The 25,902-nt window shown below is 43.6% G+C and overlaps 1 protein-coding gene, 1 long non-coding RNA gene and 1 other non-coding gene across 3 annotated transcripts; 1 reads left to right on the top strand and 2 right to left on the bottom strand.

The window, feature by feature from the left end:
- Positions 1 to 193: 193 nt before the first annotated feature.
- LOC116545767 lies at positions 194 to 24,069 on the bottom strand. Its single transcript, XR_004266436.1, has 3 exons — positions 23,968 to 24,069; positions 7,162 to 7,167; positions 194 to 208 (listed from the first exon to the last, which is right to left on the bottom strand). It is a non-coding gene; the product is annotated as an uncharacterized LOC116545767 (long non-coding RNA).
- Positions 5,329 to 22,519, top strand: LOC116545766 (putative neuroblastoma breakpoint family member 5). The gene is made up of 8 exons (XM_032272239.1): positions 5,329 to 5,498; positions 5,628 to 5,737; positions 8,942 to 9,121; positions 12,323 to 12,535; positions 13,709 to 13,813; positions 18,246 to 18,318; positions 21,605 to 21,769; positions 22,432 to 22,519. Exons 3-7 carry the CDS (start codon positions 9,097 to 9,099, stop codon positions 21,702 to 21,704), a joined length of 516 nt encoding a protein of 171 aa, XP_032128130.1. The 5' UTR covers positions 5,329 to 5,498; positions 5,628 to 5,737; positions 8,942 to 9,096; the 3' UTR covers positions 21,705 to 21,769; positions 22,432 to 22,519.
- Positions 20,190 to 20,330, bottom strand: LOC116545776. Its single transcript, XR_004266442.1, has one exon. It is a non-coding gene; the product is annotated as a U4 spliceosomal RNA (small nuclear RNA).
- Positions 24,070 to 25,902: the final 1,833 nt, after the last annotated feature.

Genomic DNA, 25,902 nt, shown 5'->3' on the forward strand with positions numbered 1-25,902 from the left:
CCTTGTGTTCAACCAATTCATCCTTCCTCCATGCTTGGCAATCACTGATCATTTCACTGTCTCTACCATTTTGACTCTCCTGGAATGTCCTAGTGTTGGAATCATACAGTGTGTAGAGTCACTAGACTAGTTTCTTCCTAGCATTATGGATTTAAAGTTCCTCCATGTCTTTTCATGGCCTGATAGCTCATTTCTTTTTATACCGAAACTGTGGTACAGATATACCACAGTTTGTTTAGCCACTCACTTAGTAAAGGATATTTTGGTTATTTCTAGTTTTTGACAAGTATGAACAAAACTGTTGTAAATACTTGGATGCAAGTTTTTGAGTGAACATGTTTTCACATTACTGTGGTAAATACCTGAAACTGCTATTTGCAGTATTATGTGGCAGGGCTATGTTTAGCTTTGCCAAAAAAAAAAAAAAAAAAAAAAAAACAAAAAACCTGCCAAACTGTTTTCCAAAGTGACTAGCATTTTGCATTTCCACTAGCAGTGAATGAGAGTTCCCGTTGCTCTGCATCTTTGGCAGCCTTTGGTATTGTCACTTGTTTGGATTGGAGCCATTCCATTAGGTATATATTATAGTATAGTGGCATCTTATTGATTTAATATGCAATTTCCTAGTGACACATGGTTTCGAGCATCTTTATGATATGCTTATTTGCCATCCATATGTCTTTTCTGGTGAAATATCCAGATCTTTTGCCCATTTCTAAATTGTGTGGTTTGCTTTTTTATTATTGAGTTTTAAGAGTCCTTTATATATTTTGGACACCAGACTTTCATCAGATCTGTATTTTGCCAATGTTTTTCCCCCAGTCTATCACTCGTTTATTCATTTTCTTAACAATGTCTTTCACAGAGCAGAAGGTTTTAATTTTAATGAAGTTCAGCGTATCCATTTTTTTCTTCCTGGATTGTGCTTTTGACATTGTATCTGAGAAGTCATCGCTAAACCCACAGTCACCCAGATTTTCCCCTATGTTATCCTCTAGGAGTCTTACAGTTTTGCACCTTACATTCAGGGGTAAGATCCATTTTGTGAAAGGTGTAAAATCTGTGTCTAGATTTATTTATTTTTCACATGTGGATATCTAGTCATTCTAGCACCATTTGTTGAAAAGACCATCCTTTCCCTGTTAAATTGCCTTTGCACCTTTCTCAAAGATCAGTCTATTTCCCAGCTCTGTATTCTTTTCTGGTGACCTATTTGTCTGTTTTTTTCTTCCTTCACAAATTTCCATACTCTGGTTATTGTAGCTTTATAATTAGTGCTGAAGTCGACAGTGTCAGTTCTGTGGGCATTTTTCTGATCTTTACCATGAGAACCTGGTTGGGCTCCAGGTGGTAATACTTAGAAAAGTGTGAGATCCCCCCTAAATCTGGGCCCCAAGGAGTTTTGAATGCTCAAGCCAGGCCACCCTCAGCGTCTTGTCTTCTGTCAGTACCATTTAAGTGCTCCTCTCAGTGGCTGGCTTCAGCAGCTTCTGTTCCCTGTGTTTGCCTGTCTTTCTTTTCAACATGGCAATTTGCCCTGCAACCTCTCCTCTAGTCCCTCTAATAAGGTTTGATAATTTTCAGTTTCTTCAGCTATTTTCTTGTTGTGAGGACAAGTGGTGACCTCCTGGCTCCTTACAAGTTGGAGTTGAAACCAGAAATGTCATTAAACAAGTTACTTGTAATAAAAGTCACTAATCACAAATGTAGAACTGAATAATTTCAGTAGATATGTAGAATTTTGTAGCCATCACCTCAGTCACCTCTTAGAATATAGACTACATTTCTTTTCTCCCCAGATTCCCCAGAGGCTCTTTGCAATCATTTTCCAATCCCTGGTCACCGTGACGAAGCCTGAACAAAATTTAAATTTGGGAAACAGACAACATTACATTTCAGCTTTTATTAGATTGGTATTTTATCTAATGGACCATTGTCTTACTCTTGTGTCAACTAGAGGAGATATTTTATTCTAAGGACTTTCTTTGGGGGAGCTTAGTAGTACTGTTTATTGCTCTCCTTGAATTGGTTCATCTATGCTGGTAACAGATAGTTACTATCAAACCTTGTCTGGTGATCACAAGTGAAAGAGCTAAAAAAAAAAGAATCCTTCTATTAGAAGTGTAGATGATGAATTTTCAGATGATGTTATGCAGAGTTACGTTTGTTTGTTTTTGAGCCGGAGTTTTGCTCTTGTTGTGCGGGCTGTAGTGCAATGGTGAGATCTCGGCTCACTGCAACCTCTGCCTCCTGGGTTCAAGCAATCCTCCTGCCTCAGCCTCCCAAGTACCTGGGATTACAGGCATGCACCACCATGCCAACCTAATTTTGTATTTTTAGTAGGGACGGGGTTTCTCCATGTAGGTCAGGCTGGTCTTGAACTCCCAACTTCAGGTGATCTGCCCTTCTCAGCCTCCCAAAGCGTTGGGATTACAGGCATGAGCCACCATGCTGGAGTGCTATGTGCAATCTCAGTTCACTGCAGCTTCTACCTCTCGGGTTCAAGTGATTCTTGTGCCTCAGCCTTTCAAGTAGCTGGGATTACAGGCATGTACCACCACGCCCGGCTAATTTTGTATTTTTAGTAGACAAAGAGTTTCTCCATGTTGGTCAGGCTGGTCTCGAACTACCAACCTCAGGTGATCCACCCACCTTAGCCTCCCAAAGTACTGGGCTTACATGCATGAGCCACCACACCTGGCTGGAGTTAAATATTTTACCATCTTTTTTCTTTCTTTCAGAAATTGGATTGGTAACATTGAAGAGATACTTCTCACCTGCCTGAAATGCCCTTCATTATCTTCTTCAAGTTGCAAGGGCTCTGAAGCAGCCCTTACAGTGCTCCCATAAAGGTAAGTATAACATTTTACTGTAGTCCCTTGCTTTTTTTTCTTTTTTGTGCCTATAGGGATTAGCATACATGTATGTGAAAATATAAACAGAGTACAGATAGGCACCTGTAACTAGTTTTCTGTTGCTACCTCTTAGTGCATTATAACAAGTTAGTGGTTTGAAACTACAGACATCAGGAGTGATTGGGTTCTCTGATCAGGGTCTTAGGAGGCTGAAATCCAGTTACGGGCTGCCTGTGTTTTTCTTCTAGAGCTCAGGCTACTCTTCCAAGTTCACTACAGATGTATTAGCAGAATTCCTCTTGTGGGTGGAGCACTAAGACCCCTTTTTCAGTGCTTCTGGCTCTCAGCCTGGAGACACCCTGACTCCAGATGCCACCTGCATTCTTTCTCACTTTTCCCATCTTCCAACCAACAACAGCCCATGGAATTCTTCTCCAGCTCCCATCCTCTCTCTGACTATGTCTTCTCCTACTCACTAGAGAAATCTCTGACACTTAGGGAGTGATGTGATTCCATCCGGCGCACTCAGGAGAACTCAGTCTTTGTATTAGTCTGTTCTCACAGTGTTATAATGAATGACCTGGGTGATTTATAAGAAAGTTTAATCAGATCACAGTTCTGTGGGCTGTGCAGGCTTCTGCTTCTGGGGAGGCCTCAGGAAGCTTACAATCATGGTGGAAGTGGAAGCAGGCATGGTCTTCACATGGCCGGCAGGGACCTGGGGGGTGGGGTGAGAGAGAGAGAGAGGGAAAGAGAGAGAGTAGCAGGGGGAAGTGCTACATACTTTTAAACAGCTAGATCTCTTGGAAACTCTGTCATGCGACGGCACTTGGGGGATGGTGCTAAGACATTAGAAACCTTCCCCATGATCCAATAACCTCCCACCAGGCCCCACCTCTAACGCTCAGGATAATAATTGAACATGAGATTTGGGTGGGGACACAGACCAAACCATATCACTCTTTAAAGTCATATGATTGCCATGTAACAACATAATCACAGAAATGTCTCATTAGCTTAACAAGTTCCAGAGATAAGGGTACAGCAGGTTTGGAGACTATTTTAGAAATTCCACTTATCACAGTTCAACTTCTAGTCCCCAGACATTCACGTTCCTCACAGATGCAAAATACATTCACCCTCTCACCTAAGATTTTCAAGTTTCGTGTCATGAACGAATTAGTTCAAAGTGAAAAATGTCATGTAGCTCTAATCTGATCGAAAGTTTAAAATCTCATTTAAATCATCTACACCAAGTGTGAATGAGGCTTCTGAGGGTTTCCATTAAGTACAGATTCTTTTTTGTTTTTGTTTTTGAGAGTGAGTCTTGGTCTGTGACCCATGCTGGAGTGCAGTGGTGTGAACTTGGGTTACTGCGACTTCTGCCTCCTGGGTTCAAGCGATTCTCCTGCCTCAGCCTCTTGAGCAGCTGAGATTACAGGCATGCACCACTGGATTCAGCTAACTGTTTTATATTTTTAGTAGAGATTGGGTTTTGCCCTGTTGGCCAGGCTAGTCTGAAACTCCTGACCTCAGGGGGTCCATCCCCCTAGGCCTCTGAAAGTGCTAGGATTACAGGCATGAGCCACCGCACCTGGCCCAAGTACAGATCCTTGATATAATTCCCTTACCTCTGTTGGCTTGTGAAACTGAACAAACAGCTTGTCTGTCCTCAGTGTGCACTGGTGGGACAGTCACAGAATAAGGATGCTAGTGATTCTTGTTCAAAAAGAGGGAAAGTGGAGGGAACAAAGTCACTGATCCAAAACCATTTCGAAATGGGGCCAAGCAAAGTCCAGCAGGAATTTCTTGATTAGGCTCTTCAGCCTGGAACTAACCCTCTGTGACAGGGGGCTTTGCCTCTGGGCTCTGCATTTTTTTCTGTTGTTACTGAAAACATTTTATTTTTCTTCTTCCCCCACTCTTTTGGTTCTTCCCCTTTCTCCTCACGGCAGCATCCTCCACTTAATTTTTTGCATCATTCCCAGCAGAATTGGTCAGATATTGCCCATGTTATGGTACTGACTATCTCCACGAGGGGCTGTCCTTGTGAGGCCGTGCTCCTCTTCACTGTCCTGATGTCTCTCAGTCATGATTGCTTTTAGCTGACCTGGCTGGCTTAGGAGAAAACCTAAGACTATAGAGTCCCAGAACCCATCTCTGCCCTCTCTATCTCCAGGAGAGGAAGAAAATAATAGGGATCTTCATGGAGAAATGACCCAGGTGAGGGCCTGGACTCTCCAGCAGTTAGAGCAGAAGAAAGCTTCTGAAGAAGAATGGAGGAGCCGAGAGCCCAGGCCGGGAAAGCAGGGTTGTGTGAAACGCTATTTAATCCTGTGTGCTCCCTGCCCCAGTCTACCAGCCAGTGAATGACAGCTAAGTATAAATGCCAGGACTATAGAACTGTGATAAAGCGTTTGTCCAAGGGAAGGGCCTTTTACTCTTTTTGTTTTCACAGTGGAAATTGCTGTTTTTCATTTAAAGTTTCTGAAAGGCAGCAGTGAGCTCCTGGAGGGTGAGTTACCTGCTCTGCACAGGGAGGCTGAGGCCAAGGCTTGTGGTGGATCTGCTGCCACCAAGTGGTGAGGGCAGGAGCCTGGGAGAGTCTCAGTGTTTCTGGGCTTCAGGTTCCTCATCGGTAAGGTAGGGGCTTATTGTACCTCTCTGAGGTCCCTTCCTGCTCTGTTTTCTCTGAGTCCATGAGGAATTGAGATGGTTTTCAGTGCTGCCTCTGACCTTCAGCTGAGACCTGACTCTGTGAGTCCCCTGCAGGAGCCTGAGCTGAGTCTACACACTGGAATCCCAGAGCTGAGGGAACAGGTGGAAGAAAGAAAGTCAGCAGGTTTAGGGGATGAGAATAATCCACAAAGGACAAGGCATTGGTAAATGAAAACCAAAGAAGGGGAGAATAAGGACAAACTGGGACAGAAGCCTCAGGGGAAATGGGCAATGCCTATAATCATTTAAATTCTCAAGGAGCAGCATGAGCTGAGCAGTGGGGACTGAGAGAAAAATTTACTCCACAGGAGGCTCCTGCCTCTGGCCAGGGAGAGCCATAGGGTAGATCAGAGCTGTTTTATAGTGAGGGGCAGCTTCAACTCCAAGAGGGGGAGGATATGACTATGAGCCCCCACCCCAGACATAGGAACCTCGACCTCAGGGCTGCCGTAGCAATGGATACTCTTGAGGTCAGTGTGGGTTAGAGGGAATAACCGTGCTTGGAGAAGGATGGAGGTGTCCATTCTTACATCGAAAAGCTCTGCCGTAGGTCAGGTGCCACAGTAGTGTCCCTTGCTTGCATATGAAGCACTGATACTTATACTATTCTTCTGCACCCTCAGTGTAGGGCACGTTCAGAGCCTGATATAGGGCTGAGTGCCCCACCAGGTCGTGGGATGAGCCTTATGCTGTGCTGAGGCGCGGGATCTGAGAAATAAAGAGACAGGACATAGAAGTACAAAGAAAATGCAGCTGGGCTCGGGGGGCCACGCCACCTATAAGCCGAGGCTGGTGAGCGAGCCCCGAATGTCCAGAAGCATGAGTATTTACTGTGTATAGGTTAGGGGGCAGGGCACTGAGTGAAATCATCTTTAAGGATAGTGATAGGGTCGTGAGCAATAAAACATGGGGTCCACTCCCATTAGGTCACCTAGGCCAGAAGGTGGACAGCACGCAGCAAGGGGCCCGTTCCCACGAAGGCAAGGGCCGTGTGCAGTAAGGGGTCCACCCCCATTAGGTCACTGAGGCTTGAAGGTGGGCCGTGCGCAGTGAAGAGGGTGCAGTGTGCGATACTTCTATCTATGGGAAAACTACTTCTAAGAAGATTTATAGGAGGATGCCTTAAATCACATAGCAGTGACAGAGTTGTCAAGGTTACTGCCGCCTTCTGGCAGGTTCCAATGGATTCCATGGGAAGACGCTTTTCAAGCAGCACAGTAGCAAGAGCTGATAAAGTTCACAGTCACCAAGGTGGATTGCCGGTCTGAGGGCAGCCTTCCACAAGAACTGGAGCAGGGTCCTACAACTCCTTTATCAGGAGGAGTGGCTCTCGCCCCAAGCCTGCCATACAGCGGGTATCTTTACAATACTGAACGCTGCCGCCTGGGCCATGGATTCTTGTCCTGGTATAACTGTTTTCCCTTAATTCATGCTCTGCACTGTATCTGCTCCAGGCATTCTTCTGATTATAAGCTGCATATTCCTTAATTCATGCTCTGTACTGTGTCCATTCTACGCATTCCTCCGATTATGAACTAAGATAAATTATAGGTATATATGTAGGGAAATGTTCTTTAGGCACTCATACTATCAACTATTATATGATTATATAAAAGGAAATAGCTGAGCAGCAACACTATAAAGTGAGACATTCCTCAAGCCCTAACTGTGCCAGGGTTCTGCTTAGCCCTCATTCCTCGGTGTCTATATGGGGGGCTACCCACATTCAGTTGAGGGAAGTTTCTCATAAACATTTATTGAGTATTTAATTTTCTTTATTCTGTGCTAAGCACTTGGAATTCAGGTATTTAATGCCTTTAAAGAAACTCAAGCCAGTGAGTGGAAGAACACAAGCAGATCATTTCAACAAGATATGGTAGTTCTACCCAACTGAGGTGTTGTGGCAGCCTGGAGGATGGGAGGGTATGTCAAAGAACATTGCTTCTAATGACAGGGGGAAGCATGAGAGAACATTTTCAGATTGGCCGGGCATGGTGGCTGACGCCTATAATCCCAGCACTTTGGGAGGCCGAGGCAGGTAGATCACAAGGTGAAGAGATCGAGACTATCCTGGTCAACATGGTGAAGCCCCAACTCTACTGAAAATACAAAAAAATGAGCTCGGCATGGTGGTGCACACTTGTAGTCCCAGCTACTCGGTAGGCTGACACAGGAGAATTGCTTGAACCCAGGAGACGGAGGTTGCAGTGAGCCAAGATAGTGCCAGGGCACTCCAGCCTGGGTAGCAAGAGTGAAACCCCGTCTCAAAAGGAAAAAGAAAGCATTTTCAGAGCAGACTAGTCTTCCTTCAAGCTCCCATAGGAGAGGATCCTGGGGCAGGGATGGTGTAGGGCAGGCGCCTCTCTAGGGTGGGAGATTTGCAGCATTCTGAGAGAAAGAGCATCCCTTACAAGACATTGGGGACATAAATGTAGGTGAAAGGGTTGGAGGTTTCTAATCAATTTTATTTAGTCATGGATGTACACTGCTGAGAGGCCCTTCTGTGCTGGGCCCTTAGCTAAGAACCATGACCACAGAGGTGAGTAAAACAGGATCCCAACCTTCACATAATTCTCAGTCTGGTGACTGGTGATTCATGAGAAGTGTGGTCATGGTGGGTTCATTGGAACCAGTGGCCGATGCCGCATGAGATGACCTCAGTGGATGGCCTGGGCCAGTGACCCTGGACTTCAGCCGTATTTCAGCATCTCGAGGTACAGTACACCCATGCCTCTGCTCCATGTTGAGTCAAAGCAGTTAACACAGCCAAGGTATTCAGAGGACACTGGTGATATCAGTAGCTATTGAGTGTTCCAGCTGGGGAAACAAAGAATTAAATTTAATAAGTCTTCTAAATTTGTGCTTGCCATAATGATAAATAACTTTACCTTCATAGTGAATTATATCCTGGCAAATTAATTATAACTTGACATAATGAGAAATAACTTTATCCTGAGCACAGCTGACACACAAGTCCTTGAGGACACATGCCTGAGGATTCTGATGAAGATATGATGTCCAAATATATGCACGGTTTGACCTACAGTCCACCTTTGAAACTGGGAAGACCCAGTTTCAAATTCAAGGTTGCTTTGAGTAGAAATTCACTTGACCTCTCTTTCCATGGCAATGGGGCCAATCTTCCCTGAGCTGCCCCTTACAAGAAAAGGAATCATACTGGTAAGATTTCAGACTTAGCAGACATGGGTAAGTAAAGAAGTCTTACAAATCTCTTCTAGTCACCTAGCAAGAAACCAGAAATTTAGCAAGTTCATTCACATTAAGGACAGTTGTGTGCACTAGATCACAGACCCTGAGACATGAAGAACAGACCCCCTAACAAGGGAAAATATTTCTTCCTGTCCTAGGACATCACTGCCAACTTCAGGGAAGTGGGAACACAGCTGCCCGCTTTACAGTATGGGTTACTTTTGTGCCTGGAATGTGTCTGACGTCCTGAGACCTGTACCCATTTCAGGGAGCCTTGGGAGGAGCCTGAATCACGGATGGAATTGGACAGTACATGGAGATGGTTGAGCAGGATGAGGGTAAGTGCAGGGGTATGGCCAGGTCATACTGGGAGACAATGAGCGGCGCTGATGGGGACAGACAAAGAGAAAGTCAACAGTTTGTGCTTCAGCATCAGAAACTCAAACCAATAACGAATTTGCTTTTATAAGTAATAAGTATTTTTCTATTTACATGAAAATTTAATCTCCAAAGAGAAATCATAAAAATAGTAAGTCCAGGGCATAAAACCTAAACCATAGCTCATATTTATTCTTTCTAAATGGAGCTATCAGTAAAATCTTCTTCATAAAATACATATTGTGGTTATAAGAAGGCAAAAGTCGGCCGGGTGTGGTGGCTCGCACCTGTAGTCCCAGCACTTTGGGAGGCCAAAACGGGTGGATCACAACGTCAAGATATCAAGACCATCTTGGCCAACATGGTGAAACCTTGTCTATGCTAAAAACACAAAAATTATCTGGACTTAGTGGTATGTGCCTATAGTTCCAGCTAGTCAGGAGACTGATGCAAGAGAATCACTTGATCCCAGGAGGCAGAGGTTGCAGTGAACTGAGATTGTGCCACTGCATTTCAACCTGGTGACAGAGCAAGACTCTGTCTCAAAAAAAAAAGAGAAAGAAAAAAATCAAAAGTCTTACTGAGAATCATTGGTATTCCATAGAAGAGAGAATGAAATACAGTCAAGGAGAGACCCAAGTCTCATACTTCTCTTGTATGTTCCAAAGTTCCAGGGAAATTCCAGGTAATAGAGGTTATTTCCCATGCTGTTAAAGCAAGGTTGCAGACACTTCTGAATTTTGGTAGCAATACTCTAGGAGGGCACATCTCTGTCCTGAAAAATGATACAGGAATGAATACTCTTCTTGTGACTCATTCTGGTCATTCATCCAGCATCACAGAAACCAAACAATGGAAATATGGCTAAATTCGTGATTTCCTAGCCCTCTTGTTCAGGTTTCTTACCTGATTGTTAGTATAACAGCATTACCTTGAAGATTATGATGAAGATATGCTGTCCAAATGTGTGCACAGTTTTGAGCAAAATACCTGGTACAAATTGGTCAAGAAATAATAACTGAATAATTATATGAATATTTACTGAATGACATGGATTCTATGAATAATTATGGAACAATTATTGTAATTGCTTTTACTGGCAGTTCTCAAAACTCATCTATGTGTGACCTCAAGTAAGCCACATAACTTTGTGAACCTGCAGTTTCATCATTTTTAAAATGAAGAAACCTGACAGCTTTTCATTCTGCCACAGGTCAGGCTTCCCAGATACCAGAACATACATTTAGTTAAAGCCTTTGATATATCTCAAAGCAGTATCATTACAGTGTAGTTGGAGGATGGTGGGGGCTGCAGAGAGGCACGCTTTCCAGTGGGATTGATCCAGTCCTCCTTCCTTCATTGCCACATGAATACTGGGCAGGGTCACACCCATTGCACCCTCAACTTAGGCAAGCCCAGCAGCCAAACATAGGAGACTTGGGCTACAGAACAGTCTCCCAAATCCCAGGCTCACAAAACCTAGGTGGAGATGACGGCTCAGAAAGTGAGGGCGTGGTTCAGGGGATCACTCTTCCCTACTCATTCCTCTCATCTCAAATTCACCTTCTATTGCACAGCAACATGGAGGACCACCAACCACCCCTGACCATCACCTTGATCTTGCTGTGTTTGGTTAGTGGGATGCAACCACATATCAGTGGTGTTAGATGAACTCAGAAAAATATCTATCAAACAGTATTCCATAAGGGGACCACTCACGGCCCTGTTATTTTCAATATGTGGAAAAAATGAAATGAAAACAAAAAAATTGTATCAGGTTTCCAAGATTTCCCAAGATAGATGGTCACATATGCTTTCAAGAGATCTCTTTAGAAATGATTTCAATGACGTGACACCTTGAAAAGAGCTCTTCTGGGACTAGAATGACATCCATAAGTGAGAAATATGAGATGTAGTGTTCAGTCACATTAAAAAACAAATCATCCCACATAGAGGAAGATTTGGACGTAGGGACGTCACACTGGTCTTAAGTGTAATGAAAAGCCTCTTCTGCCACAAACATCAGTGTAGTGGTATCTGCCAGTAAGAAAAACTAAATAGCATAACCATGGGATGCAGCAAGAAGAATATTGAGCCAGGAAAGAAAACATTTTGAAGAAATGAATTACTCATTGACTTTTCTTTTCTTTTTTTTTTTTTTGTTTTTTTGTTTTTTTTTTTGGGGACAGAGTTTCGCTCTTGTTACCCAGGCTGGAGTGCAATGGCGCGATCTTGGCTCACCGCAACCTCCGCCTCCTGGGATCAGGCAATTCTCCTGCCTCAGCCTCCTGAGTAGCTGAGATTACAGGCACGCGCCACCATGCCCAGCTGATATTTTGTATTTTTAGTAGAGACGGGGTTTCACCATGTTGACCAGGATGGTCTCGATCTCTTGACCTCGTGATCCACCTGCCTCGGCCTCCCAAAGTGCTGGGATTACAGGCTTGAGCCACCGCGCCCGGCCCCTCATTGACTTTTCTAGTGGATACAGAAAAAACTGCAGAAGACTCAGAGCATATGATGGCAGTGTAATAGATTGGTATCTTAAACTTGTGGAAAAGACTTCAATTTTGTTTTAACATATGAGAAGGAGAGGTGACTGACTTCATGACTAGCATTAAGAAAGTATCACGTGTTGGGAAACTGCTTCTGCCTTGATGGTTTTATACACATAAGAAATGAAAAATGAGGCATATGCTTAGATGTATTGGGAATGAGATGGGACTGTGGCATTGTCACAACGGTACACAAATACTGAGAGTGACTTATAGAGTAATGGTCCCCATCTGTTGTGACCTCAGGTGAGACCTGGAGGGCTGTGTTTTAGCAAACCCTGGGCAATGGAACGAAGGGCTCCTAAGATTCCATGACACGCCCGGCTTCTAATTCTGTTATTGCAACAGCAGACCGTTACCTGGGACACTGGCCACTATCTCCCATACTCTTGTCAGAGTCTGAGCTGCAGACAGCGCCTTCAGTTCTCAGCTCAAGCATTGCGAACCTTGTTTTTGCTGTTAAGGACCCTAAAGTACTGTGAGGAGGGATCAGGTTTTTCTCAACAGTAAGTTAAGAATTTGAGTTACTTACATCCCCCGGTCCTGATTAAAACTATTTGATTTCCAGTTTTTAACCCATCATGTGTTTGGGTTTCTTCTCCCCAGTCCCTGGCTCTCCCTGTGGTGCCCCAAATGTCACCATCGTGGGGGCATCCTGCAGGACGTGTTCTGGGAAGACGACAGAGGCGAACTTTCCAAATACCATGGAGAATTCCTACTCCCAGCAGGAAGAGACCAAACCGAATATCAGAGCCAGCAAAAATAGACTTCTTATGAGCCAGGTGGCCTACTTCCTGAACTACCAGCTGAAGACATACAGTAAGTTCTATAGGTTGACCACCATGAAAGTGATGAATGATGTCCTATCTTGTCTCAAGAAACTAGCCGTTCTCTTCATCAAACTTAGTTTCATCCTTCCCATACTTGTAGAAAATAGCAATGGGTATTTTAACATTTAGTTAAGGATGGAAGACAGTGGCAAAAGTATTTAGCAACTTTTCCACGTCTTCAGTAAGGTGGGTGTTGGACTGGGGTTACAATCCCAGCTATTGATTTCTGACACAGGCACAGAACCACCTGTTTTTCTCAGCAAAAGGCTAAATCATGTTTACAGGAATCCTCTCTGTACCATCTAAGATCCTGCAGACAAGTAGCATCTAGACTGTTGGTCTAAATGTCTGAGGCTACTGAACTCCCTTTCAGTTCTGGTTTCTGCTAAGGCCCAGTAGGCAAAGCTGTGTTCTGGGGACACTGAGGGAAACATGGTGATAGCACACAGTACCCACTGTGAGGAGCTGGAAGGGGACCCTGTTCCTAATAGAACCTGTGGTATCTGTAAGTGGCACCATCAAGAGCAGGGAATACCCTGGTACTGGTGCCTCAGCCTGCCAATTATCTGGGATCCCCAGTGGGCACCACCACATTTGACTAACTTTTGTATTTTCAGTAGAGGCGGGGTTTCACCCTATTTGCCAGGCTGGCCTTGAACTCCTGAGATCAAGGGATCTGCCCTCCTGTGCCTCCTAATGTGCTGGGATTCCAGGCATGAGCCACCATGCCGGCTCCACAGATTCTTTTTTCAGTAAAAGTTGTTAGAGTTCATCCCTTGGTCCAGTCTCCTATATAAATTTCTCCAACCATTCATTGACCATGACATATGATGAGATAAATCAATATTGCAGCAATACTTCTGGAAAGTAGGGCAATTTTTGGAAGATTTTGGGAAAAATGTTTTAATTTTTTGTACTGACTTAGGTCAGAGGATATGATTAAGATCTACCAGAGGAGGGAGATTTTGTCCCATGGATCTGAAAAGCAGGCTCATATACTTCTAGGGCAATTTAGTCTAGGGCCCGTTAGAACAATCCTGTCAGAATACCACATTCTTACACCAAGAATATTTTAAGTCCTTGTGCTATGAGTGGACACTGATTTGGTCTGTGTGAAGTGTGATTTGCTTAATGTGACCTGCTCTTCTGAATTTGCTTACAGGAGATCAAAATGATCAGAATGAAGAACAGAAATGCAGAGACAGCAAAAATAAACTTCTTACGAGTCAAGTGGCCTACTACCTGGGCTGCCGGCTGAAGACAGAAAGTAAGTTCTATAGGTTCACTGTCACGAAAGTGCTGAACAATGATGTCCTGTCTTCTTTCTGAGAAATGATACACTCTTTTCTTCAAAGTTAATTTCATTCTTCCCATACTTCTAAGAAAATAACAGTGGGTATTTTAACATTTAGTTAAAGATGGAATACAGAGGACAGACTATTTAGCAACTTTTCCATGTCTACAGTAAGGCGGCTGTGGGACTAAGGTTAAAATCCCAGCTATTGATTCCTGACACAGGCACAGAACCACCTGTTCTTCTCAGCAAGAGGCTAAATCATGTTTACAGGAATCTTCTCTGTACCATATAAGTTCCTGCAGAACTTATAAACAAGATAATGTTAGGAGGGTTTATGTCCTGGCTTCATGGTGACTGAGTAGCTAAGACAAGTTGACTTTAAGGAGATCAGGAGTGGAGATGAGAAGAGTAAAAGCGGGGAAACGACATCTTCAAATCAATAGGCAAGGCTGTCAGTGACATCCCTCAGTCCCGATTGAACCAATTGGATGTCACCAGTTTCTAATTCATTGTGTGTTTGGGTTTCTTCTCCCCAGTCCCTGGCTTTCTGTGTTCTGCCCCAAACATCAGCAAGGTGGCATCTGACAGGCCTCCTTCCAGAAAAAACACAGAGTTGAACGTTCCAGATGGCATTGAGAAATCCTGCTCTGAACAGGAAGATAACAAACCTAATATTGGAGTCAGCAAAAATAGACTTCTTATGAGTCCGGTGGACTACTCCCTGAACTATCTGCTGACGACATACAGTAAGTCCTATAGGTTGACCACCACGAAAGTGATAAATGATGTCCTGTCTTGTCTGGAGAAACTAACCACTCTCTTCATCAAAATTAATTTCATCCTTCCCATACTTGTAGAAAACAGCAGTGGGTATTTTAACATTTAGTTAAAATGGAAGACAGATGCCAAAATATTTAGCAACATTTCCACATCTGCAGTAAGGTGGGTGTGGGACTGGGGTTACAATCCCTGCTATTGATTCCTGACACAGGCACAGAACCACCTGTTTTTCTCAGCAGGAGGCTGAATCCATGTTTACAGGAATCCTCTCTGTACCGTATAAGGTCCTACAGACAAGCAGCATCTAGTCTGCTGGTCTAAAGGTCTGAGGCTACTGAACTTCCATGCAGTTCTGCTTTCTGGTAAAGACCCAGTAGGCAAAGCTGTGTTCTGGGGATCCTGGGGGAAACTCGGCGATAGCAGACAATACCCCCTGTGAGGAACTTAAAGGGGACCCTGCTGCTAATAGAACCTGTGGTATCTGTAAGTGGCACCATCAAGAGCTGGGAGTACCCTGGTACTGGTGCCTTAGCCTGCCAATTATCTGGGATCCCCGGTGGCACCACCACACCTGGCTAATTTTTGTACTTTATGTAGAGGCAAGGTTTCACCATGTTGGCCAGGCTGGTCTTGAACTCCTGAGGTCAGGTGATCTGTGTGCCTGGGCCTCCTAAGTAGCTTGGATTCCAGGTGTGAGCCACCATGCTGTCTTCACAGATTCTTTTTAAAGTAAAGGTTGTTAGAATTCATTCGTTGGTCCAGTAGCCTATATAAATTTCTCTAAACATTCATTGACCATGATATATGATGTGATAAGTAGTATTGTAGCAACTCTTCTGGAAAGTAGTTAGGGCAATTTTTGAAGATTTTGGGGGAAAAAGTTTTAATTGTTTGCACTGACTTAGGTCACAGGACATATGATTAATATCTACAAGATGAGAGAGATTTTGTCCCATGGGTCTGAAGAGCAGGCTCATCTACTTCTGAGGTGACTTAATCTAGAGCCCGATAGAACATTCCAGTCAGTATATCACATTATTACACTGAGAATATTTTATGTCCTTGTGCTATGACTGGACACTGATGTGGTCTTGTGTGAAGTGTGATTTGCTCAATGTGACCTGCTCCTCTGAATTTGTTTACAGAAGATCAAAAAGATCACGAGAAGAAACAGAAATACAGAGACAGCAAAAATAAAATTCTTATGAGTCAAGTGGCCTACAACCCAGGCTGCCGGCTGAAGACAGAAGGTAAGTTCTATAGATTCACCGTTATGAAAGTGCTGAACGATATTCTGTCTTTTCTCTGAGAAACTGAACACTCTCTTCATCAGAATTTATTAAATTTTTCCCATACTTCTAGGTAAATATAAATGGGTATCTTAACATTTTGTTAAAAATGGATGAGAGAGGCCACAGTATGTAGCACCTTTTCCACATCTGCAGTAAGGAAGGTGTGGACTAACGGTGAAGTCCAGCTGTTGATTTCTGACACAGGCTCACAACCACCTGTGTTTCTCAGCAAGAGGTTGTTGATTTCTGACACAGGTGCAGAACCACCTGTGTTTCTCAGCAAGAGGCTAAATCATGTTTACAGGAATCCTCTCTGTACCACCTAAGATCCTGCAGACAAGTAGCATCTAGTCTGTTGGTCTAAATGTCTGAGGCTACTGAACTTCCACTTGGTTCAGGTTTCTGCTGAGGCCCAGTAGGCAAAGCAGTGTTGTGGGGACACTGGCGTAAACATGGTGATGGCACACAGTACCTACTGTGAGGAGCTTGAAGGGGACCCTGCTCCTAATAGAACCTGTGGTATCGGTAAGTGGCACCATCAAGAGCAGGGAGTACCCTTGTATTGGTGACTCACCCTCCCAGTTACCTGGGATCCCTGGTAGATACCACCACACTTGGCTAGTTTTTGTATTTTTAGTAGAGGCGGGGTTTCACCATGTTGGCCAGGTGGCTGTGTTTCTCAGCAAGAGTCTAAGTCATATTTACAGGAATCCTCTCTGTACCACCTAAGATCTTGCAGAAAAGTAGCATCTAGTCTGTTGGTCTAAATGTCCGAGGCTACCGAACTTCCACTTGGTTCCGGTTTCTGCTGAGGCTCAGTAGGGACAGTTCTGTTCTGGGGGAAATTCAATGGTAGCACACTATACCTGCTATTGGGAGCTTAAAGAGGACTTTGCTCCTTACATAACCTGTGGTATCTGTAAGGGGCTTTATCTAGAGCAGTGATTACTCTGGTCATAGGGACGTCCTGCTTTCTGTGCAGAGGCTCTTGTTGGTAAAGAGGAAGAACGACAGCACCCACGACTTTGTGGAGGCAGCAGTGTGTAGAGGAGGGACCCTGGGCCAGTCTTCTGAGCTCCATCCAAGTTGCTTATTTTGTTTGTTACTCAGTTTTGTCATCTGTTCGTAGGATACTATAATAATGCCTACCTCTGTCAATTGCTGCACTGAATTAGATGGCCTGTTGATTGTAACTCTCCCGGGACAGTTGTTGGCACAGAGTAAACACTGTCTATTAGTTACTCATTCTACTGTGTCTAGCATAAGAGAAACTTTATTATTCTGCGTATATTTCCTTTATGGCCTTATGAGAGACTCCAGACCTCCATACTTCCACAATGACAGTTTTGTCAGTGGTATTTTCTTTCCTCCCAGTGGCCATGACATGACTAGGACTTTCTGAATGAGAACACAGATGGGAAACCCATGGGGTTGGAGGTCACAGTATTGTGAATGTCCCTTTTTCCGTGGATGGTGGTCTTTGTAACAAGAGGCAGCATCTCTCCAGTTTTAAAGGACATGAAGGAAGCTGCAACAGGAGGGCGGTTGTTGGAGTGGAAAGAGCTCTGGAGTAAGAATGAAGGTTCCCAGGCTGTATCTTCAGCAGTGTTCCTAGGAACTGTCAGTGAGTGTTGATTTCTCCTTCCTTTCTCTGTCTTCATCTGCAAAGGCAGGTAAATTTCTCTCTCTCCATCAGCAAAGGCAGACATCTTGCCATGTCTGAAGCATTCAAATGTGTGAACACTTATGACCACTTATCACAATGAGATAAAGCCCCTCGCTGTGTGGTGTTGGAGAAAACACTTGATGTGTGGGCATTTTGTGGTAGGAAGTGGTTCAGACCGGAGCACTCCCCATGGAGAGAATGTCCCTGAATAACATAGCAGAAGCCACTTGGAGGACCTGTGGAGTCACCTGATGTGCAGAGGATTGTGGGACAAGCTTGTTTATCCTCTCCTAATAGAAAGAAATAGGTTGTAAATGTGAACTGTGACAGAACACCAAGCCTGTCCCTGGGAATCAGATCTGTGTCAGGATGGTGGAGAGAGCTGCCAAAGTCCAGAGAGAGGCTACACAAGCCTCCAGTGATGTGGAGAGCAGAAGTGTTTTCAACATTTGGACTCATCTTGATGGTGAGCCTCCTGATCAGAAATGAACTGCCTGGTAGATCAGGAAACCATGCCAGGGCATTTTGTTAAAGAGAAAACATGAGAGCTTTCAGTAGAACAGGGACCTATACACAGGTGTTCATGTCCCTGCGCACGTTGGGCTGACTGTCCTTGCAGAGTGTGAAATGGGAAATATCTGAATGAACACATCTGTACTTGCAGAAAACAACAAAGATGAGGATGAAGATATTCATGTTGTGGAGGCTGAGAAAATACAGGAATCACGTGCCCCCAGGTAACACTGAATAATCAGGAGCAAGTAATGGGTGGTAAAGTATGGAAAAGGTCTAGAAGCACACCCTCTCAGGCATTTTCCATGGGCCAAAAGCCTGCATTCCCTTGGCCACAATATGTTCAACCCAACTTAGACACAGGGTGTGGCAGCTGTTGTGGTTCTTTCTATGTGCTGAGTGCCATGTCTGAATTATACAGGGATAACTGAGTCCCTTTCATTCTCGGCTCCTTTCTGCCCAGTGTAATGAATATCAGCTGCTGTCTTTCTCTCCAATTCACATGACAACCATGCTCTGTTGCAGAGAGGAGGATTGCCTGTTTCCTCTCAAAGGGAACCTCCCATTTGCCTTCTGGGACTACTCTCTCATTCCTCTTGTGAAAACCAGCTAGGACCCCATGGGGTCCAATCCCTCTTTGTTTAATCTTCTGTCATCTCTATCCCATCTGGCTCATCAGGGAGGTGCAGAAGATTGAAGTCAAGAAAGTTCCTGAGGACTCACTGGAGAAATGTGTCATCAGTCGTTCAAATATCTATGGCCCTACTGACTCCAGCCAGCCTCACGGAGACACCAATGAAATCACATTTGAGGAAGAAAACGTCGACTCTGCGCTGGTTGTAGAGAGTGAGTCATCTCATGATGTGGTGGAGGATGCTCTAATCATTCTTTCAGGTGACCTCTACATTCCTTGTTTTTGGTACCTCTGTCTAGGCTGAGGAATATCAACTCTGAAGATAGGCTCTATACACACAAATTGGTTTGAATAAAAATATATCATGGGATACTAAACACAGATACCAGAGAATTTTTATCTCATCCTCAGCTCATGCCATGGGTTTGTCTCTGAGGCCCAAGTATCAAGTTACCAGACCCCAGACCAGTGTGACAAGCTCATGGTCACCTGTGTGCAGGAGGTGTACAGGAGATGTCTGCCAGGTCTCCTAGCTTTGATTCAGTATCTCTCATGTCATTATGTCATCTGTCCCTGAACAATGTCCATGGAGTTTCCGTTTATTTTTAAGGAACCTGGGAGCCTTGCCTATTTATTTGGAGAGATTGTTCCCCAGAGATTGTTTCACTGCCCTGAGCTTCAGTCTTGATCTCTTTTAAGCCAGCTTGCTTATCTGCATAGGCACCTTGAAACCAGGATGAATACATTTCCTCTTTACCTTGCTAATATGTTTCCATAAAGCAAGGCTCAGCCCTGGCTCTCCACTCCATCCATGCAATGGCCGATCTGATGTTTCTTCGTAGCATCATGTATTGTTTCTTGTTGTTGTTGAGATGGAGTCTCCTTTTGTCACCCAGGCTGGAGTGCAGTGGCACCATCTTCGCTTACTGCAGTCTCCACTTCCTGGGCTCCAGTGAATCTGCTCTCTCTGCCTCCTGAGTAGCTGGGACCATAGGTGCCCCCCAACACACCTAACTAATTTTTGTATTTTTAGTACAGATGATGTTTCACCATGTTTGCCAGGCTGGTCTTGAACTCCAAACTTTAAGCGGTTCACCCACCTTATCCTTTGAAATCACAGATTTTTTTTTTTAGAGATGGAGTCTCCCTCTGTTATTCAGGCTGGAGTTCAGTTGCATGATCTCAACTCACTGCAACCTTCGCTTCCTGGGTTCAGATGATTCTACTGCCTCAGCCTCCCGAGTAGCTCAGACTGCAGGCATGTGCCACCGTGCCCAGCTAATTTCTTTGTATTTTTATTAGAGACACGCTTTTACCGTGGTAGCCAGGATGGTCCCGATCTCTGACCTCATAAAGTGCTCACCTCGGCCTTTGAGAATGCTGAGATTACAGGTGTGAGACACCATGCCTGGTGGCATGGTGGCTCAGATTCTTTTTTTTGTTTTGTCTTTTTTTATTCAGCCTCCCTAGAGACTGTCAAAAATTGTCAGTGCCGACTCTATTGCATGTCATCACGGCGGGGTATTGGGAAAAGTTTTCAATTAGCAAAAATCTCATCTGAGATAAAACTCATTGGCTACGATACTGGCACTGAGCAAAGCTCACAGATTCTTTTTAAAGCAAGTGCTGTTAGAATTTACATATCAGTCCAGTTTCATGTATAGATGCCTCTAACCATTCAATGATCTTGGTACCTGGTGAGATAAGTCAGTATTGCAGCAACACTCCCAGGAAAGAGTTTGACTCATTTTTGGAGATTTTCTGGGAAAAAATTTGGTTTAACTTTGCATGGACTCAGACAGAGAATATGGCATGATGGTCTACCCGTAGAGGGAGATTTTGGCCTGTGTGTCTGGAAAGCAGGCTCACCTACTCACCAGGCTTCATCTAGGGCACCCTGGAATAGTCCTGTCAGAATTTGTATTCTTGCCCTGAGAATATTTCTGTGCTTGTGCTATGACTAAACACTGATTTGGTCATATGTGAAGTGTGATTTGCTTAATGTGACCTGCGTCTCTGAATTTATTTACAGACAGACAAAGTGATGATGAGGAAGAGGAAGAAAGAGGGCCAATGCCCCCCAGGTAATGCTGTGGAGTTGTGGGCTGTTAGTTCAGTAGTGACACCTGGAGACTGTAGATCCTGGGAAAACGAGGAATTGATGACTAGAACTCTTTCTTCCCTTCACCAGCTACAAATTGTTGTTATTGACAATGTTGTGGGTGATTGGAGGCACTTGTATAGGCTTTAATTTCTCACTCCTCCCAAGATAGAAACCTGCGATCAGATGAGCCAGGTGAACTCAGCAAACAGGGATTTCCTGGTTTCGCCTGTTCTCCCCACTGTGTTTAAACCCAGGGAGAGACGCCTATATGCTTTCTGTCCATTTGTTGTGAGCATGTTTGCTAGGATTTGTGAAGAGAAGGAATTCAAAACATAGACATATGATGTCAAAATACTGGAAAAGGGAGGCCCTTAATACACAAGATCTTCGTGTCTGAAATACCTCAGGAGCTCTGTTCACTTGAATGCCACATGCAAACTTCAACACAACTTATGCGAGGCAGTTGAAGCCCCGTGTTAGTTCTTGAGCTGTAAGTCGCGATGATAGTTTACAGGGAGAGTCTGGATGGCCTGCAGTGGCTCATCTGTGGCAAATGCACTGAGCACATACTCCTCATTTGTGCTCTGTCCCCAGGGTAGTCACCCTCCACCCTGCATTTAGAAAGGATAGGTTTTTTTTTCTCTTGAAGGAAAAATGCCTTTGCTTTCTGTGACCATTCCATTCTGACTTCCATCATATCAGCTGGGAGACTTTGTTGTCTAATCTCTGTTGGTTTCATCTTCTGTCATCCCTGTCCTGCCTGGCTCATCAGGAATCTGCAGGAGTCTGTGGAGGAGGAAGCCCCCCAGGAGTCCTGGGATGAAGGCTATTCAACTTCTCTCAATTCCTCCTGGCACATCTGCCTTCAATGAGTCTTACAGGAGCAACTTGCAGTCATTAGAGGAGCAGCAAGTCAACTTGGCTGTCGACATAGGCAGTGAGTACTCCATTGTGAAGTTGATAAAGCTCCAATATGTGTCCCAGGTAGACCCCATGGTCTTCGGGCCTTGCTCCGCTGGCCGGGCTGAGAGTTGTCATTACAGTGGGCTGAACCTGTCCATCAGGGTAGATGTCAATCACTCTGGATTCCAGTCTGAAGCATGGGCATGCGGTGGGTCAGTGAGCTTTGCTCTCTCTCTAGTCTCAGTCCATGCTGTCACACCCTGGACCAACTGTCAGGACATTGAAACCCAAGGCAGGTGTTGCCAACTCACACCAAGCCGTGCAGCGCATGCCCACGAGTTGTCTCAATCTGAATTAAATGTCTCTTGCCAGCTACCATGTTCCTCATGAGTTTTGTTCCCCATGCATGTCTGTGAGGTTCCTTCCTGTTTGTACAAACTTGGCATAACTGTTTGTACAAACTTGGGATAAGGGGATAATGGTCTACCAGAATAGGGACGTTTCACCATTGGTTCTGAGACACAAACCAAGGAATCTCTATCATGATTGGCTTTGAGACCTCCTAAAGTCTGTCTCTCATTTTATCCTGTTCTCATGCTGAGGAGCCTGAGGTCCCTGTGCAGAGATTAGACAGTGGACAGTTATGGGTGTAGGGGAATGGCTTATTTCGTCTGTCCCTATCTGAATTTATTGCAGAGATTAAAAAGGACCAAGAAGAGGAAGAAGACCGAGGTCCACTGTTCCCCAGGTAACTTTGAGCAATTGTGAACAGCTAATGTTGTGTTGACACCTGGAGACACCAGGTCCAGGGAAAACAGAGCCGGCTGACAATATCGATACCATCTTTTCAACGAAGCCTGAATTATTCCTACTAACATTGCTGTTGGTTTTCATTGCAGCAGATATTTAGGTTTCCATTATTTCCTCCCCTTACCATTTACTAACTACTGTAGTTTGACCATGCTTGTTTTTATGATCAGTGTACGCTGTGTGTCCTCAGGATACTAACTCAGAGTGTGCTTTTACCCCCTCATCAGTGTGTCACCTGGACGGTTCACTGAGCTTACTTTCTCTCTCTTTCTCTTTCATTCTTTTTACCCTACTCTTGTCCATCCCAGCATAAGGCAATAATTTGTTGCATTATTAATGGATCTATGTTTTTTCTTTATTAACCACTTTCTTGTGCTACCCATAAAATCTAGTTGGGGCTCTGTGGTGTCTTATTTTCCCTGACTTATTCTTTGGTTTTTCCTCCCTTTTTAGGCTCAGCATGGAGCTGGTGGAAGCAGAAGAGCCTGGTCATCTAGTACTCACTGGATATATTGTGTTCAACATATACAGCATATCTTGAGTTTTATTACACATGCCAGGCTTACACATATGCCATTTTTTTATTTGTAGAAGAGCATGTTCGGTTGACTTTGGACATGGACAGTAGGTTTCTTACTATGACGGTGATAAGACTCCACCTGGTCTCCTGGATAGGGGTCATATTCCCACACTAAGACAACATGTCACATGGGACTCTGCCGGTTCAGAGTATGAACAACGCCATGTTCTTGCTGAAAACGCTTAGCCTGAGTTTCATAGCCCGAGGTAATCTCCAGACAACTTCAGAATATAGAACAGTGAGCAGCACAACTGACCTGTCTCCTTCAGACAGCCCATGTCACCACAAATCACACAACTAAAAGGAGAAGAGACATTTTGGGTTGAAAAAGAGTAAAAAGTTAATGTAGCCACATTTCTTTAGTTCTTTTGAACCCAAAGTGTCTCCTCATCTTTTTGTTGTTGTCGTTGATGGTGGTGACATGGGCTTGTTTGTAGAGGACAGATCAGCTGTCTGGCTCAATGGTCTGTACTCTGAAGTTGTCTGAAAATGTCCTCATAATTAAATTCGGCCTAAGTGTTTTTTGGGGGAACACTGCAGGGTCAATGCTACCTCACCCATCTGCAGGTAGAGACAGTCCCATGTGTCTACCACCATGATCGTGATACCAGGACTGTTCCACCATGTGTCTATCACCATGATCGTGATGCCAGGACTGTTCCACCATCTGTCTATCACCATGATCGTGATACCAGGACTGTTCCACCATCTGTCTATCACCATGATCGTGATGCCAGGACTGTTCCACCATCTGTCTATCACCATGATCTTGATACCAGGAGTGTTCCACCATTTGTCTATCACCATGTTTGTGATGCCAGATCTGTACCTTTCAGAGACACCTTATTTATACTGAAGTAATTGGAAAAATGGTTTTTAGAAGTATTAATATCCTGTATTCAAATGATCATCCCTCAACATTTTATTATTGATTAATCATCCCTAGATGTGTCAATTATTATATTTACATTTGTACACTGGAAATTTTCTATTTTTACTGTATCTTTGCTTTTTCTAGTTTCTGTTGTTGAACAAAAAATATTCCCTGCCTGCATTTCAATTTTTGCCAAAGTTAATTTTATTCTATACAGTAAAAAATTTTTGTCTTTAAGATAAGACCATCAGCATAAGGTTACAGCAAAACAGAGATGTTGCTAATTTTTAAGCCTTTGTTAATTTCTGGCTGACGAGACAGGTAGTTTATTTCATTAGCTGCTAATATCTATTTAAGTGAGCAGCCAGAGAAATGTCTAACAGACTAAGGATGTGCAAAGCCCAGTCCATACTCTTTGAGTCTTTTAAACTATTTCAGAAGAGAAGAGAATACACAGATTCCACATATGTGGACAGGAAGGAAAATACACTAAAAGACACAGCCGTTTCCAAAAACAGAATAGAAAATCCATTAGAATTCATATTTTCTCATGAAATGTAATCTCTCTAAACTTAACCATTATATGAAAGTCAATTCTTAATATGCCACATTACATTGACTGTTGACATTCATAAGAATTCATTTCCATGTTTGTTATTCGAAGTAGCAAAAGGACTATAATCCTTTTTTTTCTTTGCCATGATCTTTTAAGATTGAGGATTGTTTTTCAAAATAAAATCAAAGATTTTAAACATTGAAAATTGGCATTAAAATTTATGTTTTCAAAGTAATGATGTTTGACTCAGGCTGTCTTATTCCTGTTTGTAGTATAACTGTCAAGTGATCATTTAACCATTCTTTAAATGTTTCAAATTACTGGGAACAAACCACATTCCAGGGTGTATCTTCTTTTGTTTATTTTACTTTAAGTTCTGGGGTACATGTGCAGCTCTTGCAGGATTGTTACACAGGTATACACATGCCATTTTGGTTTGTTGCCTCCACCCCCCCATCACCTGCATTAGGTATTTCTCCTAATGCTATCCCTCCCCAATCTCCCCACCCCCTGCTATCCCTCCTCTAGCTCCCCCAGCCCCTCACAGGCCCCAGTGTGTGATGTTCCCCTCCCTGTGTCCATGTGTTCTCATTGTTCAACACCCACTTATGAGTGAGAACATGCGGTGTTTCTTTTCTGTTCCTGTGTCAGTCTGCTGAGAATGATGGTTTCCAGTTTCATCCATGTCCCCGTAAAGGACATGAACTGATCGTTTTTTAATGGCTGCATAGTATTCCATGGTGTATATGTGCCACATTTTCTTTATCCAGTCTATCTTTGATGGGCATTTGGTTTGGTTCCAGGTCTTTGCTATTGTAAGCAGTGCTGCAGCAAACATATGTGTGCATGTGTCTTTATAATAGAATGTTTTCCCAGTCATGGGATTGCTGGGTCAAATGGTATTTCTGTTTCTAGATCCTTGAGGCATCGCCACACTGTCTTCCACAATGTGCCTGAATATTATGTCTTTCTCTAGGTTTAGAAAGTTTTGTTATTATTTCTTTGAAGAAACTTTCTCCTCTTTGCTCCTTCTCAACCCCCTAAGGCCAATGAATCTTTGATTTTCTCTTTTGAAACCCTCTTCTAGATCTCTTAAGCATTCTGTGTTACTTCTCGTTATTCTTTTCTTTTTTTCTCCTCTGACTGTATTTTGAAATAGCTTGTTTTAATGCTCACTAATTATTCTGCTTAATCAATTCTACTGACACTCACTAAGGCATTTTCCAGCTCCAGGATTTGTTTGCTATTTTCTATTACGTCAGTATCCTTGTTAAATTTTTCTGATATAATTTTGAATTGTTTCTGTTTTCTTGAAGTTAATTGAGCTTTCTGAAAATGGTTATTCTA

The sequence above is a fragment of the Sapajus apella genome, unplaced genomic scaffold, assembly GCF_009761245.1.
Source record: "Sapajus apella isolate SASKATOON/1434 unplaced genomic scaffold, GSC_monkey_1.0 scaffold368, whole genome shotgun sequence".
NCBI lineage: Eukaryota > Metazoa > Chordata > Mammalia > Primates > Cebidae > Sapajus > Sapajus apella.